General features: G+C 44.5%; 2 protein-coding genes across 4 annotated transcripts in view; both read left to right on the top strand.

Annotated features, from left to right (window-relative positions):
• Positions 1 to 18,552, top strand: part of CALD1 (caldesmon 1) — a 710,639-nt gene that overhangs the window by 436,866 nt on the left and 255,221 nt on the right. The window lies entirely within an intron of this gene.
• LOC132576561 (solute carrier organic anion transporter family member 1A2-like) overlaps positions 1 to 18,552 on the top strand; it is an 83,818-nt gene that overhangs the window by 50,435 nt on the left and 14,831 nt on the right. For both annotated transcript variants that reach the window (XM_060245817.1, XM_060245818.1), the window contains exons 7-10: positions 963 to 1,061; positions 2,653 to 2,886; positions 5,010 to 5,174; positions 6,999 to 7,194. In XM_060245817.1, the coding sequence (XP_060101800.1) occupies positions 963 to 1,061; positions 2,653 to 2,886; positions 5,010 to 5,174; positions 6,999 to 7,194 (694 nt within the window). The remainder of the gene's footprint in view (positions 1 to 962; positions 1,062 to 2,652; positions 2,887 to 5,009; positions 5,175 to 6,998; positions 7,195 to 18,552) is intronic.

Here is an 18,552-nt window from a genome sequence, read left to right on the forward strand (position 1 = left end):
ATCAGCCCCAGCCAGCATGGCCAATGGCTGGGGCTGATGGGAGTTGTAGGCAAAAAACATCTGGAGAGCTACCATTGCCCTCCAGAGGTGGGCCTAGCCACAGGGCATTTGGGGCCATTGTCCTGGGCCTTAGGCTGGGCAGGACTTTGCCTGCCCATGGCATAGGCCCCCTTAGAGTTACCAGGTCCTCTCTGGCCACCAGCTGAGGGTGAGAAGGTAGAGTTGCCAGATCCAGGTTGGGAAACACCTGGACATATGGGGATGGAGCCTGGGGAAGACAGAGACCTAGGTGGGGTACAAGACCATAAAGTCCACCCTCCAAAGCATCAGTTTTTTCCAAAGCGGTCTAATTTCTGTAGTCTGGAGATGAGCTATAATCTGGAGGATTTCCAGGTCTACCTGGAGGTTGGCATCCCTACACCCTGATGTCCGCTTTCTCAGTGGCCATATGGGTAAGTTTGCCAATTTCTAGGTGGCACCCGGAGACCTCCCACTATTACAATTGATCTCCAAATGGAGAAAATGGCTGCTTTAGAGGGAGGATTCAGTGGCATTATACCCTGCTGAAGTCCCTCCCTTTCCTAAACCCTGCCCTCTCCAAGCTCCACCCCCAAAAATCTCCAGATAGTTCCCAAAACAGAGTCCCCCCTCCCCAGAAAAAGAGCTGGCAACCCTGGTAGCTAAGTAGCCACACTGGGCTTGGGCAGCAGACAGCTGGATCGGCAGCTGCCACAACCCCCCACCCCCGGCAACTTCTGAATAGGCCTGTTTAGGATTACCCTCAAATTGTCCTCAAGGTCAACTACAGCCTTTAGTCTCTGATATGAGTTTCTGTTGCCATTACAAGGGAGGTTCCTGAGAATCTAAAGACAGCATTTGAATTGAAAGTTGAAAAACATACTTTTTTGTGCTTTTAAATGTTTTGTGGGGTTTTATATGCTTTTCCCCTCTCCTTCTTTTAGGCTGCCTACAGATAGCGACTGTCCTGGGCCCATTATTTGGCTTAATGTTGGCTTCATATTGTGCACAGCTGTATGTGGATGTTGGATTCGTAGACCTAGGTAATATTACAGTTGGCAAAGTCTATAAGCATTACTCAATACTAAGAAATTTCATGTCACTCAGAATGCTGCCAATTTGCAATGGTAATAGCCAATGTCACTGTTTTCCACTCTACTTTGTTATGGTGTTTGGGTATGTTCTAGAAGCAGGGGAGAGTGGTTTGTAGCAGGAACTCCTTTGCATATTAGGCCACACACCTCTGATTTAGCCAATCCTCCAAGAGCTTACAGGGCTCTTAGTAGAGGGCCTACTGTAAGCTCCAGGAGTATTGGCTACAACAGAGGTGTATGGCCTAATGTGCAAAGGATTTCCTGCTAAAAAAAAGCCCTGTCTAGAAGGTTTTGAGGTTCAAAGATACCGGGAAGAGGTCGTTGCTTAGTGGTTGAGCATTTGCTTAGCATGCAAAGGATCTCAGTTTCATTCCCAGGCATCTTCAGTTAAAAGGATCATCCATGCGGTCATGTGAAAGACCTTTGCTTGTGATCCTGTCACCAGTCAAAGTAGATAACAGTGACTACAATAGACTCATAGTCCTTATTGGTATTTTTCAAGTATTTATTCAGTTGGTACTTCAGTACTCAGCACTTGAAATAGCCCCACCCAAATAAAAGCTGGTTAATATTAATATCGACTTCTATACAAGTGCAGCTAGAAGACATTTAAAGAGACTGCAGTCTTTTAAAATACCTTCTAAGTTCACTCACAGAGTCGTGTTGCCCCATGTGAACACAGCAAACATTTAAAGTTTAAATCCCTATGGGGACATTGTAGCTAAATAAATTCAGCAATCCCAGTTATTTCTCAAATCCCAATATCATACCGATATTGGGATTCAGGAATACGAGGAAATATCAATATTTTTCACGTTCAGTACACCCAAACATGGAAAATACCAATTGTTTTTGCACACCCCTAGCACTCTCCAAGGCATTCGTTTTATCCAAGAGAACTGATCTCTGTATCCTGGAAATGCTGTCATTCTGAGGAGGCTGGCGTCCCTATTTTATGGTTCCAAGACCTGAGCCTCTGAAAGTTGTCCTTAATAGCAATGGCAACCATATATCCCCGGGGGTCATTTCATAGAAAACAAGGTGCCAGAGCTCATTAGCACAACTCATTTGCATGTGCCACACACCCCTGACATCACTGGAAGGTGTACTACAGTATATCAGCTCAGAATCTACCTTAAAATGCTTCTTGAATTATAATTGCCATAATAAAACCTTACTCCCAGCATACTTTTGAAATTACATTCTAATTTGTGGCCACAGTAGCATGAGGAAGATTTCCATCTGTCTGCTTTATATGTTTTGGCTATTTTCTCAGTTTTTGTAGGGAACAATATTAGAAAGTTTGCCAAATCTTAGAGTTCAGCAAAATTCTCACATGGGGTTTGAACGATGGAGCCCAGAAGCAATTTTTTTGGGGGGTGGAGATGGGAGTAAGAAGGAAAGAGGTTCCGGAGTTCCTCTTCTGTGAGCTCCTGCCCAAAATGAGGCCTGTATATACCTCAAAGAGATTGTGCAGACCCTGAGAATAACCAACAAATTGGGTCTACTAATACCTCCTCTTCCTTTCCTTTCTCTTCAGCGGATTTGACATTGAACCTCCTCGATGCTCGCTGGGTTGGGGCCTGGTGGCTGGGAGTCATGCTATGTGCTGGGGTGAACTTCTTGGTCGCCATCCCCTTCTTCTTCTTGCCCCGGACCCTTCCAAAAGAAGGAGAAGAAAAGGATGTCCATTTAGGAACCAAGGGAAACAGAACACTGCTGCAAAGGGAAAGTGTGAGTCAGGCCAACCAGAAAATAAGTGAAATTGCTAAAGGTGAGCATTTTTTTGTGTTGAAATAACTCTTTTCCTTATAGAAGGAAAAAGGCTTCTTTAAAATAATACACAACTCTGTGAAGGCTCTTAAGATTTCCTTTCCAAGTCTCAAAGTTTTCACTGAAGTTTTCTAGTTTTGACCTATTTTTCAGAAGTTCCTAGGAAAAGAATAAAATCTCAGGGAGAAGGGCCAAAATTGGGGTTCTTGTTAAGCCAAGCCTGGTCACTAGAGGGCTGACTGGGGAGAGGTGAGATGGGAAGAGCATATGATGTCAGCAATGTTGGGCTGTCAACCTCTGGGTGGCACATGGAGATCTGCTATTACAATTGATCTCCAGACAACCAAGGTCAGTTCCTTTGGACAAATGGCTGCTTTGGAAGGAGGACTCTATGGCATTACATCCTGGTGAGGTCCCCTCCTTCCCCAAACCCTGTACATCCCAGGTTTTGCCTCCAAAATCTGCAGATTTCCCAACCCAGAGCCGGTGACATTATTACATCACTTCCGGGTAAGATTTAGAAGTGGCCAGGGGTGGAATTCTAGCAGGAGCTCCTTTGCATATTAGGCCACACACCCCTGATATAGTCAATCCTCCAAGAGCTTGCAAAGAAGAGCCTTGTAAGGATTGGCTACATCAGGGGGTAGATCTAGGAATTGCCAGAAACTCTATGGTGAAACCATAAAGAAATGTAGTGACTTTGCCTTTTAATTCCTCTCCCTCAGCAGCTCAGAAAGGTGGTTGAGAACAATGGGGCTTGTGGACAGGAAGCCTGGCAAGCTGAGCCAGAATCAAGGGGTGGGGGTAGCTGGCTAGGAATGCTGGCCTCCAGGTGGGACCTGGAATTACAGCTCATCTACAGACTACAGAGATCAGTTCCCCTGGAGAAAATGGATGCTTTGGCGTGTGGAATCTATGATATTGTATTCCCCTGTTCTCTGCAGGCTCCATCCCCAGATCTCCAGGAATTCTGGCAACCCTACCCCCCCATCCCCTGCTGGTGGCCGTGAGGGGACCCAGGAAGCCAAGAAAAGCAGTTATTATTCTGTTTGGCTTGGCCAATTTTGCTTGTCATTCCTGCTTCCCCCATATGTCCCTCTTTTGTCTTGCTTGGTTAGGATGATTCACAGCAGCCAAACATAGGCAAGGAATAGGCTTGCCAATCCCCAGGTCCCAGCGGGGGTTCTCCTGCTTTCTCAGGCTCCTTCCCGCTCCCAGTCAGATGGCCGGTGAGGGGAAGCCCCCCCCCCCCCAGCCATCATGTGATTTTCCACCTCCGGAGGCTTCAGACTCCGTTTTTGGAAAGGCTTCCTCTTGGGATGGTGTGCCTGTGTCTTTAAGGCTGAATGGGGGCAGTGGGAATAGGCAGAAGAACATGGCTGCTCCCAGTGGCTGTGAAAGCAGCCCAGACCCTCCATTGGTTGCATAATCTTTTCAGAGGTCCTTTTGCATAGGAAAGGTAAACTTGAACCTTTGGTTGCTCTGTGTTACTTTGAAGAAGTTGGAAGTTCAGCAACTCATGAGTAGATGTGGGAGCAGGTGGGAGCTCAGGTGGGAGCAGGCCCTCCCGCGCTTCAGTGTAATCAGAAACGGGGGAGGAAAATGTCTGCTGGGCACTTCATTATTGCCTATGGAGATTGTTTCCCATAGGGTATAATAGAGAATTGATCTGGGTGCATCTGGGGCTCTGGAGGGGCTGTTTTTTGAGGTAGAGGCACCAATGTTTCAGCATAGTATCTGATGACTCTCCTCAAAATGCTCTCAAAGTTTCAAAAAGATTGGACCAGGGGGTCCAATTCTATCAGCCCCAAAAGAAGGTGCCCATATCCTTCATTATTTCTAATGTAGGGAAGTCATTTAAAAGGTGTGCGGTTCCTTTAAATGTGATGGCCAGAACTCCCTTTGGAGTTCAATTATGCTTGTCACAACTTTACTTATGGCCCCACCCCCAAATTCTCCTGGCTCCACCCCCAAAGTCCCCAGAAATTTCTTGAATTAGACTTTGCAACCCTAGCAAGGAAGCCATTCATTAATTCTTGGTTTGCAACTTACCATGCTTCAGAGAGCCTATCTGAAAGGTTATAAGATGACGGCAAATAACTATTCTTTTGGTTTCTCTTCCAGATTTCATCCCATACCTGAAAAGTCTTTTCCACAACCCAATTTACATGCTTTTTATATTGATCACTGTGCTGCAGTTTAGTGCTTACATCGGAATGATTACTTTTATGCCAAAATACCTGGAGCAACAATACGGAATATCTGCATCAGATGCCATCTTTTTAATAGGTAAAGAAAGGGGTGTCTTTGAAAGTGTACGGAGCAGGGCTTTTTCTGTAGCAGGAACTCCTTTGCATATTAGGCTACACTCCCCGTACCCCTCCCCGATGTAGCCAATCCTCCTGGAGCTTACAGTAGGCTCTGTAAGAAGAGCCCTGTAAGCTGTTGGAAGATTGGCTACATTGGGGTGTGTGGTCTAATACGCAAAGTAGTTTCTGCTACAAAAAAAGCCCTGGCATGGAGTGACCATAAACTTCTGGATTTATCCAGAGGATCATCTTTCTTAGAGCTGAACTACAGGATACATTTGATACATGACTGACAAGGAAGGAAACTTACAGTCAGACAAATATCCCATGGGAATTCAGTTCTCAAAAGGGTTGGGTTCCATCTGGGGGGAAGGAACTCTTTTACTGTGCTCTGGTTAGATCTCACCAGTGTATTGTGTTCACTTTTGGGCACCACTATTTAAGAAAGATATAGATAAGTTGGAATGTGTGCAGAGGAGGGCAACAAAGATGGTGAGGGGTCTGGAGACCAAGTCCTATGAGGAAAGGTTGAAGGAGGTGAGTATGTTTGGCCTAGAGAGAAGACAACTGTCAAGTGATATAGATCCAGGTGGGCAGCCATGTTGGTCTGAAGCAGTAGAACAAAGCAGGAGTCCAGTAGCACTTTTAAGACCAACAAAGTTTTATTCACAATGTAAGATTTTGCGTGCTAAAAGCACACATCATCAGTCTGATGAAGTGTGCTTTTAGCATACAAATGCTTACATTGTGAATAAAAGTTTGTTGGGCTTAAAGGTGCTACTGGACCCCAACTTTGTTCTGTGACAAGTGATATGACAACCATCTTCAAGGATGGTGTGGAGTTGTTTTCTGTTGCCTCAGAAAGTCAGACCAGAACCTATGGTTTGAAATTAAATCAAAAGAGTTTTCAGCTGACAGAATGGTTCCTCAGTGGAAAAGGCTTTTTTGGGAAGTGGTAGGCTCTCCTTCTTTGGAGGTTTTTAAACAGAAGTTGGATGGTCATCTGACAGCAATACTGATTCTGTGAATTAGGCAGATCATTAGAAAGAGGGCAGGAAGGGTTGCATCAGTGATTAGTTCTTGTGGCCCTTTCTTACATGCCCAGGGAAATGCCAATTGCCACTTTGGGGTCAGGGAGCAATTTTCTCCATGCCAATTTGGCCAGAAAGCCTGGAAGGGTTTATTTATTTATTTATTTATTTTTGCCATCTTCTGGGCATGGAGCAGGAGTAATAGGGTTTTGTGTGTGGGGGGAGGCATTATGTAGGTCCCTTCCAACTCTATGATTCCATGATTCTGTCCTCCCCTTTCCCCAAATCCAAAACCTCTGTGACTATTAAGGTTGTTAGCCAAGCCAGGCAGAAGGGTTGAGTGCGGGGACATGGAGGGGGGTGATGTCAGTGACATTGCTACATCACTTCTGAGGAAAACCTGGAGGATGGAATTGTTCAAAACTCTGTGGTAAAACTGCCATAGTGAGGAAATTTGGTAGCCATAGCAACCATGAGGACTAGAAATATGTTTTCTTTTTAAAGAATATAATCTGTAGTTTTTGGGAATCCATCAGGGCTGGCTTGGATCATGTATTCTGTGAAGAAAGGCATAACTGGAGAACTTATCATTTCATCCAGTACTCAGTTTTGTCACTGGTACAAAAGCATCACAATGGAAACATATGGTGTTGTCCCCCAAAATTTATAACAAAATTCTGTTTAGCTAAGATTTGGATATTTGTTGCAACTTTGGTACATTACATTATCTTGGATATGTCTAAAATCGGATTTTTAATTTCCTTCCCCACCAGCCGTTTACAATCTACCAGTTATATGCTCTGGCTATTTCTTGGGAGGCCTTTTGATGAAGAAATTCAAGATAAGCACCTACAAAGCTGCCCACATCGCCTTTTGGAGTTCTGTGACTGAGTATCTCATCTACTTCTCTGCATATTTCATGGTCTGCAAAAATTCGTCTGTGGCTGGTTTAACTATTTCCTATGAAGGGTACATATCCTCTCTGGAATAATCCTTATCCTGTGTGCAATTGACATAAGACAGGAGTAGATGCCCTGCCTTTGATAGTCCAGGTTCCCCAAACTCATCAGCTCTTGGAAGCTAAGCTGGGTCGGCCTTCGTTAGAACTTGTGTCAAAACCAATTTTATTATTGCAATGTATTGTAATAATATTTATAAAAAACCATTACAGAAAGCACTAATGCAAGAATAATACCAATACATCACTTTTCACCCCTTCCATCCCCCTTTTCCTGACTACCGCTGGTGTTTACTTAAATTGGTAAAAAATACAAGGTAATAGCTTTTAAAAAACCCTATACTCTAATCTTTTAACCTTTATAAAAAAAGATACTATTAATCCAGTAAAAAACAAAAACCAAAAGAAAAAAAAGACATTTCTTCCTTTCTTTATAATCATTCAACTGTTTTCAAACATCACTAAATGTCCCTTTACTTTCCAATGTTTTTCGACATATATTTGAAATTTCTCCCATTCCATTTTAAATTTCTCCAAACCATAGTCCTTTAAGATTCTTGTATGTTTGTCCATTTCACTCCAAGACATAACTTTTAAAATCCAGTCCCATTTTTCTGGTATTTTATCTTCCTTCCATAGCTGTGCATACAATATCCTTGCAGCTGAAAGTAGATACCACACAATAGTTCTATCTGATTTTGGAAAACTTTCCATTTGTAATCCCAACAAAAACACGTCTGCAGATCTCTTAACATCATAACCTAAATTTTTTGACATTTCTTTCTGAATCATTTGCCAATATTGTCTTGCCTTTTCACATGTCCACCACATGTGGTAAAAAGAACCTTCATGCTTTTACATTTCCAACATCTGTCTGACATCTGATTGCTCATTTTTGCCAATTTCTTAGGTGTCATATACCATCTGTATAGCATTTTAAAACAGTTCTCTTTAATGTTATAACATGTAGATATCTTCATAGAGTTCTTCCACAAGTGTTCCCATGACTCCATTTGTATTTCTTTGTTTATATTAATTGCCCATTTTATCATTTGAGATTTAACTACTTCATCTTCCGTAGACCATTTCAATAACAGTTTATAAATTCTTGATATCAATTTGTCATTATCACCAAACAGCATTCTTTTCAATTCTGTTTGTTCTTGTCTTATACCTTCATTTTTAATATCCTGTTCCACCAAGCTCTTAATTTGTTGCATTTGAAACCAATTATATTTGTACTCCAATTCTTCTACCGATTTTAGTTCGACTTTCCCACTATGCATCTTTAACAATTGTTTATATGACAACCACTTCACTTCGGAGGTATCTGAATATAATTTTATTACTTCCGTTGGCACAATCCAGAGCGGTTTTCTCTCATCCCCATATCTTTTGTATTTTAACCATGTATTCAACAAGTTTCTTCTTATATAGTGATTTGAATAAAACCCATCCATCTTATTTTCCCCATAATACATATAAGCATGCCAACCAAAAATATTTCCATGACCTTCTAGTGTCAGTAGTTTTCTATTTAATAATGACATCCATTCTTTAATCCACACCAAACATACTGCATCGTGGTATAGCTTTAAATCAGGCAATTGGAAACCTCCCCTTTCTTTTAAATCAGTCAAAATTTTCATTTTGATTCTTGGTTTTTTTCCAGCCCACACAAATTCTGAGATCTTCCTTTGCCGTTTACTAAATTGTTTGTAATCCTTCACAATTGGGATTGTCTGAAATAAAAACATAATTCTTGGTAGAACATTCATTTTGATTGCAGAAATTCTGCCCAGTAAAGACAAGTTCAATTTATTCCATTTTAACAAATCTCCATCAATCTTGTGCCAAAGCTTCTCGTAATTGTTTTTATACAAATCTATATTTTTCATAGTAATTTCCACACCCAGATACTTTACTTTTGGAACCACTTCACAATCAGCTACACTTTGTAGTTCTTCCTGTTGATTCTTTGTCATATTTTTACATAACATTTTCGATTTTTCTTTGTTTATATAAAAACCTGCCAGCTCTCCATATTCTTGTATCTTACGAAGCAACAATGGTATTACACAAATAGGATTTTCATTTATAAACATTACATCATCAGCAAACACTATTTATAAGAAAAACCTTTCAATTTCAATCCCTCTATCTCCTTATCTTCTCTTATTTGCATAAGCAAAATCTCTAAAGTCATTATAAATATCAATGGAGATAGAGGGCAACCTTATCTCATACCTTTGTTGATTATAATTTTTTCCATCAAATCTGCATTTATACAAAGTCTTGCTTGTTGTTCAGTATATATCGCCTTGACCATTATTATAAAATTTTCTTCTAGTCCCAATTTCTCCATCACTGCAAACATAAAGTCCCAATTCACATTATCAAAGGCCTTCTCTGCATCAGCAAAGAATAGTGCCACTTCTTTTTCAGGGTGCTTCTCATAATATTCAACGTCTATAACCGTTCTAATATTGTCTCTAATTTGTCTCCTGGGAAGAAATCCTGCTTGCTCGTCTTTAATGAAATTATTCAAATGCTGTTTGAGTCTTTCTGCTAGTATCCTAGCATATATTTTATAGTCATTATTGAGTAATGAAATTGGTCTATAATTTTTTACACTTGTGGTGTCTCTATCTTCTTTCAGTATCAATGAAATTAATGCTTTTTCCCATGTATTTGGCACTTTCCCATCAGTTCTTATTATATTCATCAGTTTTTGCAGTTTTGGTACTAATGTCTCTGCGAGGACTTTGTAAAATTTTGCTGTAAAGCCATCTGGACCCGGTGCTTTTCCCATTGAGTTTATTGCTGCTTCAACTTCTCTTTTTCCAGTTGGTTCATTTAAGACCTTCTGCATGTTTTCTGTTAAGGGATTTACTTGTGTTTTCTATAAATAAAAGTTTATTTTACTCTTCTCCACCTTTTGACATTGGAACAACTTGGCATAATATTTATAAAATTCCCTTTTAATTCCTGCTTGGTCCACAATATCTTTGCCATCTGATATAATTTTGTTAATAAATTTACTCTCTCTCTTTTTTTTCATTTGCCAAGCCAGGTATTTTCCAGGCTTATTTGCTCCTTCAAAGGATTTCTTTTGCAATCTTTTAAGATCCCATTCTACTTCTTTATTTAGCAGATGTCTTAGTTGGTTCTGTAATATTGTGATCTCCCTTATAATTTTCTTTTTCCCCGTTTGCTTTCTAAGTTCTTTTTCCTTGTTAGCAATCTCTTTTTGAATATCCAACATTTGTTTCTCTTTTGCTCTTTTGTCTTTATTGTTCAATGTAATTAAAATGCCTCTTATTACAGCTTTATATGCATCCCACACCATTTGAATTTGTATGTCCTCTTTTTCATTTATTTGAAAGAAAGCTTTAGTTTCTTTTTCTAGAGATGCCACTATATCTACTTTCTGTAGTAAATCTTCATTTATCCTCCACCTCCTAGTCTTTTTGGCATACTTTGCCAAGCACATTATTGGGTTGTGATCTGCCCCCACTTTAGGAAAAATCTCTATTTTTTTCGTCATAAGTCCAAGATCTTTTGTAGCCCATAACATATCAATCCTTGAGAAAGAACTATGTCTTGCTGAAAAAAAAAGTGTAATCATGCACTTTAGGATTAAATTTCCTCCAGACATCTTCCAAACTTTCTTGATACACTTAGTCAAAAAAAGACTTTGGTAATTTCCCTTCTTTATTTCTTTTTCCAGATCTGTCCAAAATATTTTTAACTGTTCCATTAAAGTCTCCCATCACCATTATTTGTTCATATACCACTTGGTCCAATTGCTATACAATTTCTTTAAAGAAAGAGTCCTTTGCCCCATTTGGGGCATACAATCCCACTAACAATGTATTTTTGTCGTTTAAGGAGACTTCCACTGCTACATATCTTCCATCATCATCTTTAAAAACCAGTTTTGGGTTAAGTTCCTGTTTTATATAAAAAATCACTCCCCCTTTTTTTTTCTTTAGCCAATGAAAAAAATTCTGTACCCAATTTCTTGTTCCATAAAAATTTGTAATCCATTTGTTTAATATGCACTTTTTGTAAACAAATTATACTACATTTTTGCTTCTTAATCCAATGAAATTTAGCCTTTCTTTTTTGTGGTGAATTTAGTCCATTTACATTCCAAGATAATAATTTGTAATCCATAATGATTCTTCAATTATTCTGTATCCCCAAAATCCCTATGTTCCTCAAAAAATCTCCTCTGGTCTTGGACATTGTTAATTGTAATCCTCTTTCCTGCAAATTCAAAGCTTAGACCTTCTGGTAATATCCATCTGTATCTCAAACCTTTATCATGTAATTTATCAGTTAATTTCTTGTACAAACTTCTGTCGTTTATGACCTTTCTTGGCAACTTTCATAATTCTTACTTTGCTTCCTTCTACCTCCATCACTTTTTCAAATTGTTTACTTAAAAGTTTTCCAACCATGTCTGTTGTGTCCTAGGCTTAAATGGGAAAACTGTTACTTTTGGAGGGAAGCTAAAGAAGCCAAAGCTTGTACTCCACACCAGGGTTCCAGAGAAGGCCTAAGCGTGCCCAATCAAAGGAAGGATTGAAACATAAGTAGCCAATCAACATCTAGGCTCATACTGTACCCTGATAGGCCCTTAGGGCCCTGTAAATAGCCAATCCATGTAGATAGTTAAGGACCAATCAGAAGGGGGCAAGAATTGTATAAAAGAGCGGGAAGTTTGAATAGAGCTCAGTCTGTGTGTGTGTTCCTGAAGTAAAGCTTGCTGAAATCACTCTCCGACTCTGGTCTCTTACTGCGCCAACCCCAGTACTTTACACTGGCGACGAGGATGGGATGCCAGTAAGAACCAGCAACAGAACCAGGAACACGGAAAGGTGGCTAAATCCAAGCCATCTGGGTCCGCACCTCCGCTCTGCGCATACCCCAGCTCGCAAGCCGCCCAGACACACTGCCAAGAATGGAGGCTCCAGCCAACCTCCTACCAACCTCCTTTAGCATCGATCGCCCCGAGCTGTGGGACTCGTGGGTCGAAGGCTTCCAGTCATACCTGACGTTCCGGAAGATTACAGAGACTACCATGCAGAGAGCTCTGCTTATCAGTACGTGTGGCACGGAGACCATGGACTTAGCCAGGGCTCTTCTCCAACCCAGGAAGCTCTCAGAGACGCCGGTGGACGACATCATCAGCGCTCTGGAGAAGTATTTCCAGCCCCAGCCAACCAAGCTCACCCGGCACTGGGACTTCTGACAAAGGACACAGAAGGCAGGCGAAACCACCCTGGCGTTCTTGACAAGCCTGCGCCGGGTGGCAAGCTGATGCAGTTTCGCAGACCTCAACGAAGCCCTTCTCGACCAGTTTGTATGGGGCTTGAGGGACGAAAAACTAGTACAGAAACTCCTGTCCCTCTCCGAGTGCGACCTAACAAAGGCAATCGATGTGGCCACCAGCTGGAAGAAGGGCAGATCAGCAGAGCCACGGCTGACAAGACAGGCTGCGGCACACCAGATCAACCCTGAACCATCTACAGAGGACTCAGACGAGGACAAAGCTCTACAAACCGGCTATCGTTCAGCAGGAAGGAAGACCACCCATGTCCCACAGGGCATGAGACACAAGACACTACCTGCATGTGCAAGTTGCGGGGGCCAGCACGAGCGGAAGACCTGCCGATTCCGGAATGCCACCTGTCGACTCTGCAACAAGGAAGGCCACATCGCCTGCGCCTGCAGATCCAAATCCTGAGCACGCGTCCCGCAAAGATCTGCGCACTCCGAAGGCCAGCCAGACTTCGAGACCGACGCTCTCCACGCCCACCCATACCCGGTACAGTACCTACCCTCACCAGTCAGGCCCTCCAAAATCCGGGTCAATGTAGGGATCGGGGGGGGGGGGTGCCCTGCCAAATGGAGGTGGACTCTGGGTCAGCATCATCTATTATAGCGGCAGAGACATTTTTTAAAATCCCCACCAGGCTGAGGTCTCGTCTCAGGGACCCGGGGTTTATCTTAGTGGACTTCCAGAAGAATAAGGTGCCTATCTTGGGAGTGGGCCCGGTCCCAGTCCAATACAAGGGGTTCAAGGGCCAGCTACAAGTGCTAGTGGTCAAGAACCACCTTACAAACCTTTTGGGTCTCGACTGGTTCAAGCCCCTGGGAATAGAGATCAGGGGGGTCAATAAGACTGTCGGAGTGGACTTTAACAAGGTTTGCAAAGAGTTCCCGGCCGTTTTCGATGGCACCTTGGGCTGCTACACGGGTCCCCCGGTTACACTACACCTCGACCCCACAGTGCGGCCTATTAGGCTTAAAGCACGGCGAGTTCCATTCGCGCTCAAGCCTAAAATTGAGGAGGAACTGGATAAACTGATTGCACAGGGAATACTAGAGCCTGTCACCCACGCAACCTGGGAAACTCCCATCGTGACTCCAGTCAAGCCCAGTGGGGAGGTGCGGATTTGTGCAGACTATAAGTGCACCCTCAACAAGGCTCTTCAGGCCCACGCATACCCTGTGCCCATCGTCAGTCACGTTTTAGCCACCCTAGCCGGCGCAAATTTTTTTGGCAAGTTGGACTTGGCCCAAGCTTACCAACAGCTGCCGGTGGATGAGCCCACGGCCAACGCCCAAACAATTATGACCCACCGGGGGGCCTTTAGAGTAAAGCGGTTGCAATTTGGCGTGAGTGTGGCTCCGGGGTTGTTCCAGGAACTCATGGACTCTCTTTTAAAAGGACTTCCCGGAGTCACTCCATTCTTCGATGATGTGCTGATCGCGGCAGCCTCGCCTGAAGAATTCGCCTCCCGCCTTAGAGGAGTCCTACAACGTTTTGAAACAGCCGGCCTCAAGGTCAAACGGGAGAAGTGCATCCTGGGCGTGGATCGGGTGGAATTCCTGGGGTTCTCCATCGATGCCCAGGGGGTCCACCCCTCCGACGCCAAGCTGCGTGCCATCAGAGATGCTCCAGCGCCCACCAACAAGCAAGAACTCCAGGCCTTCCTCGGCCTCCTAAACTTTTATCATGCTTTTCTCCCCCACAAGGCAGCGGTGGCCAAACCCCTGCACCGACTTCTAGACAAGAACCGACCCTGGGCATGGGGCCGCCAGCACGCTAAAGCCTTCCAGGATATCAAGGGCCTCCTGATGTCCAACTCCGTCCTTGCCCATTTCGACGAGACCCTGCCCTTGGTCCTTGCATGCGACGCATCCCCTTATGGCGTGGGGGCAGTTCTGGGCCACCGACTCCCTGATGGGACCGAAGTCCCTATCGCGTACTACTCACGGACCCTCTTGTCAGTGGAGCGGAACTGCGCCCAAATCGACAAAGAAGGGTTGGCAGTTGTGGCCGGCGTCAAAAAATTTCATGATTACATCTACGGCCGGCCCTTTACCCTCTATATGGACCACAAACCCCTCTTGGGCCTCTTTGCATCGGACCGGCAGACCCCTCAGGTGTTGTCCCCACGGGTCCTTCGTTGGTCCATTTTTCTAGCCGGCTACACCTACACCCTAGTGCATCGCCCAGGCAAGGCAATGGGCCATGCTGACGCCCTGAGCCGCTTGCCCTTGCCTGACGTGGATCCCGATCCAGCCCCGGCTCATCAGATCCTACTGATGGACATGCTTCCGGACAGGCCATTGCTCGCCTGCGACGTTGCTGCCCGCTCCGCTCGTGATCCAGTCCTCTCCCGTGTCTTGGACTGGGTGGGGAGGGGGTGGCCCAAGGGCTCGACTGGGCCGGAATTTACTCCGTTTGCAGCCCGGAAAGATGAACTATCCACCCACAAAGGCTGCCTATTATGGGGCAACAGAGTTGTCATCCCCAAACCCTTGCAAGACCAAGTGCTGAGAGCCCTGCATGAGGCACACCCGGGCATAGTCCGCATGAAGGCTCTCGCACGGAGCTAGGTCTGGTGGCCCGGCCTCGATGCAGAAATTGAGGCTTGGGTTAAAAGGTGCCCGACATGCCAGGTGTCAAGGCCTGACCCCCCACATGGCCCAGTGCAATCATGGGAATCCACCAAAAGCCCCTGGTCAAGACTGCATATGGACTTTGCTGGCCCCTTCCATCTGCGGACTCTACTCATACTAGTGGATTCATACTCCAAGTGGTTGGAGGTGGTCCAGGTGCCCTCGCCATCATCGCAGGCGACCATTACGGCTCTGAGGGCCATCTTTGCAACCCACGGGTTGCCGGAGACCATCGTCACCGACAACAGCACAGCAGTCACGTCCGCAGTGTTCCAGGACTTCTTGGCCAAGAACCTCATCAGGCACATTCGCTCTGCCCCGTTTCATCCAGCCACCAACGGCCAGGCAGAGCGGATGGTGCGCACGGCAAAGGAGGCCTTGAACCGTCTGGGCCCCTCAGACTGGCCAAAAGACATGGCGTGTTTCCTAATGGCCTACTGGACCACACCTACCGCCTCCACAGGTCGCAGTCCAGCAGAACTCCTCATGGGGCGCCGCATCTGCACCCTGCTGGACAAGCTGCACCCTGACTGAGCCCCAGACAGGTGACTGGCGCCGGAACACCTTAAAGCCCCCAGAGGGTTCTACCCAGGTGAGACAGTGTGGGCACGGAACTATGCCACCACTGGCCCCGCCTGGCTCCCTGGAAACGTGGACCACGTCACCGGACCGGTCTCCTATGCAGTGACCTTGGAGGGTGGACATCTCCTGAGGCGACACATCGACCAACTCCGAGGTCGCCTGCCTGCCGGGGAGCCAAGGTCAGAGGCTCCAGAACCGGACAACGTAAGTCCCCGAGAGCCTGACACAGAACAGGGTTCCGTGGAGCCCGCTTCTGCCCAGCAGGAGGAGACCCCCAACCGCGCAGCTGAACCCAGGTCTCCCGGGGCCGCCGTCCCAGATGTCTCCAACTCTGCAGCCGCGGAACCACCAACCGAGTCGGAACGCCCAGTCCCCTCGGAGCTCCGACGCTCGACACGAGACCGCCGCCCTCCGGCATATCTCCAGGACTATGTCACCTGATAGCTGGAACTATGGGGGGAGGGGTGTTGTGTCCTAGGCTTAAATGGGAGAACTGTTACTTTTGGAGGGAACTGTTACTTTTGGAGGGAAGCTAAAGAAGCCAAAGCTTGTACTCCACACCAGGGTTCCAGAGAAGGCCTAAGCGTGCCCAATCAGGGGAAGGATTGAAACATAAGTAGCCAATCAACATCTAGGCTCATACTGTACCCTGATAGGCCCTTAGGGCCCTGTAAATAGCCAATCCATGTAGATAGTTAAGGACCAATCAGAAGGGGGCAAGAATTGTATAAAAGAGCGGGAAGTTTGAATAGAGCTCAGTCTGTGTGTGTGTTCCTGAAGTAAAGCTTGCTGAAATCACTCTCCGACTCTGGTCTCTTACTGCGCCAACCCCAGTACTTTACAATGTCTCTTGTTACAAATCTTACTACCACATCTCTTGGTAGCTTAATTTTTTTGACATACATTGAATTGACCCTATATATATAGCCATAGGAATAACTAGATTGATCAGGGTCCATCTCCAGAAATTCAGCAATTATTCCTATTATATATGTCTTCAAATCAGATTCTTCATTTTCAGGAACTCCTCTCAGACGTACCTGGTTCTCCATTAACTTACAGTCTTGTAGAACTACTTTCTCCTGCAACTTAGTAATCATGGAACCTTGATCTTTTACTATATTTTCAACTACATGCACTTTATTTAATGTTGCTTGTGTGTCTTTTTGGAGATCCTCAATTTCTTTTTTAATTTCTGTCTTCACCGCTTCTGCACTTGATTTAATATCTTTTCTTAGTTCTTTAATATTTTCAGTTATTAATTCTTTCATCACTTTGACCAATCTGGCCTCCATGGCTTCAAGTTGTTCATTTACTTTGGCCATCTTTATCTCTTCCAAAGACCAGGCCCTCGGATGAAGCTTCGGTCCCCCCTTATGTTCAGACATTACTGTCCTCCCATTATAAATATAGGCTCCAAAGTTGGTCTCTTCAATTTGAAATTGAAACACAGATTCTAATAACTTGGAACATGCCCTTTACAATGAGCCCAAAATCGCCGTTCTTAGAGCTTCCTAACTCCAGATATTAATTTTTAAAGTTTTTCAATTTTTGACCTTCCTTTAATGGCTGCCGAGGTTTTATGATTAATTAGTCCTAGAGGGATCCAGGAAGTTGAAGACTTGACCTTCTTTCAATGGCTCCCTCCTGCTTTACTTCCTGCTTTTCTTGCCACGAAGTCCCATTCTCTATGATCAGGTATTCTCGTGATGTTTACGCCACTTCCTGTGACGTCTTCCAGTGCAGCAACTCTGTGACGATGGGGTTTTTTACAGAAACCGCAAGTATTCCAAACATAAGTTTTTTTTTTTAACTTTTAACTTGGCTTCTTAAATCCTAATAGTCCCGAAATTACCCCCTTCCCTTCTTCTTAACTTTGGAAATTTGTAGTTAATTCCAAATTTTAGTCCTTATTTCCCAAATAGCTTGTTTTAGTCCCGGAGTGATAGATAACAATCTTCTTACCTTTGGATCAAATATATCCTCTTTAACACTGTCCTTGCTGAAGATAAATGAATAGATACTAAAATAGTCCAAAGAGAGCTTGAATCATGATGGGTTTAAGTCAATTTAATGACCACGGAAACCTCTGTAGACGCTGGAATGCAATCCTTCACTGGGGATCCTTCAAAGCCTCAGAGAAGCCCTGCTGGAACTCCTTGTCAGCCAAAGTAAGTCCCCTCAGAATTTCCAAGGCATGTCTTGGCCTTTCCTCTTTCTGAGAAAAGTAGGCAGTTGGCGTTGAAATCACCTTCTTTGCCCAAAAACAAAGGCTCCGGTCTGCTCCTCTTTGGAGAAGCATCTTAACTCTCCATGATGCAACCTCAGAAGCAGCCTTCATTAGAACTTGGATTGATGACCTCCAGGGCTTTTTTTTGAGCAGGAACGCACAGGAACACTGTACTGGCTGGCTTGGTGTCAGGGAGTGTGCCCTAATATGCAAATGAATCCCTGCTGGGCTTTTTCTACAAAAAGGCCTATGTGAAATAATGATGACATCAGGGGTGTGTGGCCTAATATGCAAATGAGTTCCTGCTGGGCTTTTTCTACCAAAAAAGCCCTGGTGACCTCCGAGGAAGACCAGGGTCATGATGCGGAGTCAGGCAGTGGCAAACTACCTCTGAACATCTTCTGCCTTGAAAGCCCCATGGGGTCACCACAAGTCAGCTGTGACTTGACTTTACACTTCCAATATTCTGCCCACCCTGACCTGAATAGCCAAGACTAGTCTGATCACATCAGATCTCCAAAGCTAAGCAGTTTCAGCTCTGGTTGGTTCTTAGATGGGACCAGGGCTTTTTTTGTAG

This window comes from Heteronotia binoei, chromosome 8, assembly GCF_032191835.1.
Source record: "Heteronotia binoei isolate CCM8104 ecotype False Entrance Well chromosome 8, APGP_CSIRO_Hbin_v1, whole genome shotgun sequence".
Taxonomy (NCBI): domain Eukaryota; kingdom Metazoa; phylum Chordata; class Lepidosauria; order Squamata; family Gekkonidae; genus Heteronotia; species Heteronotia binoei.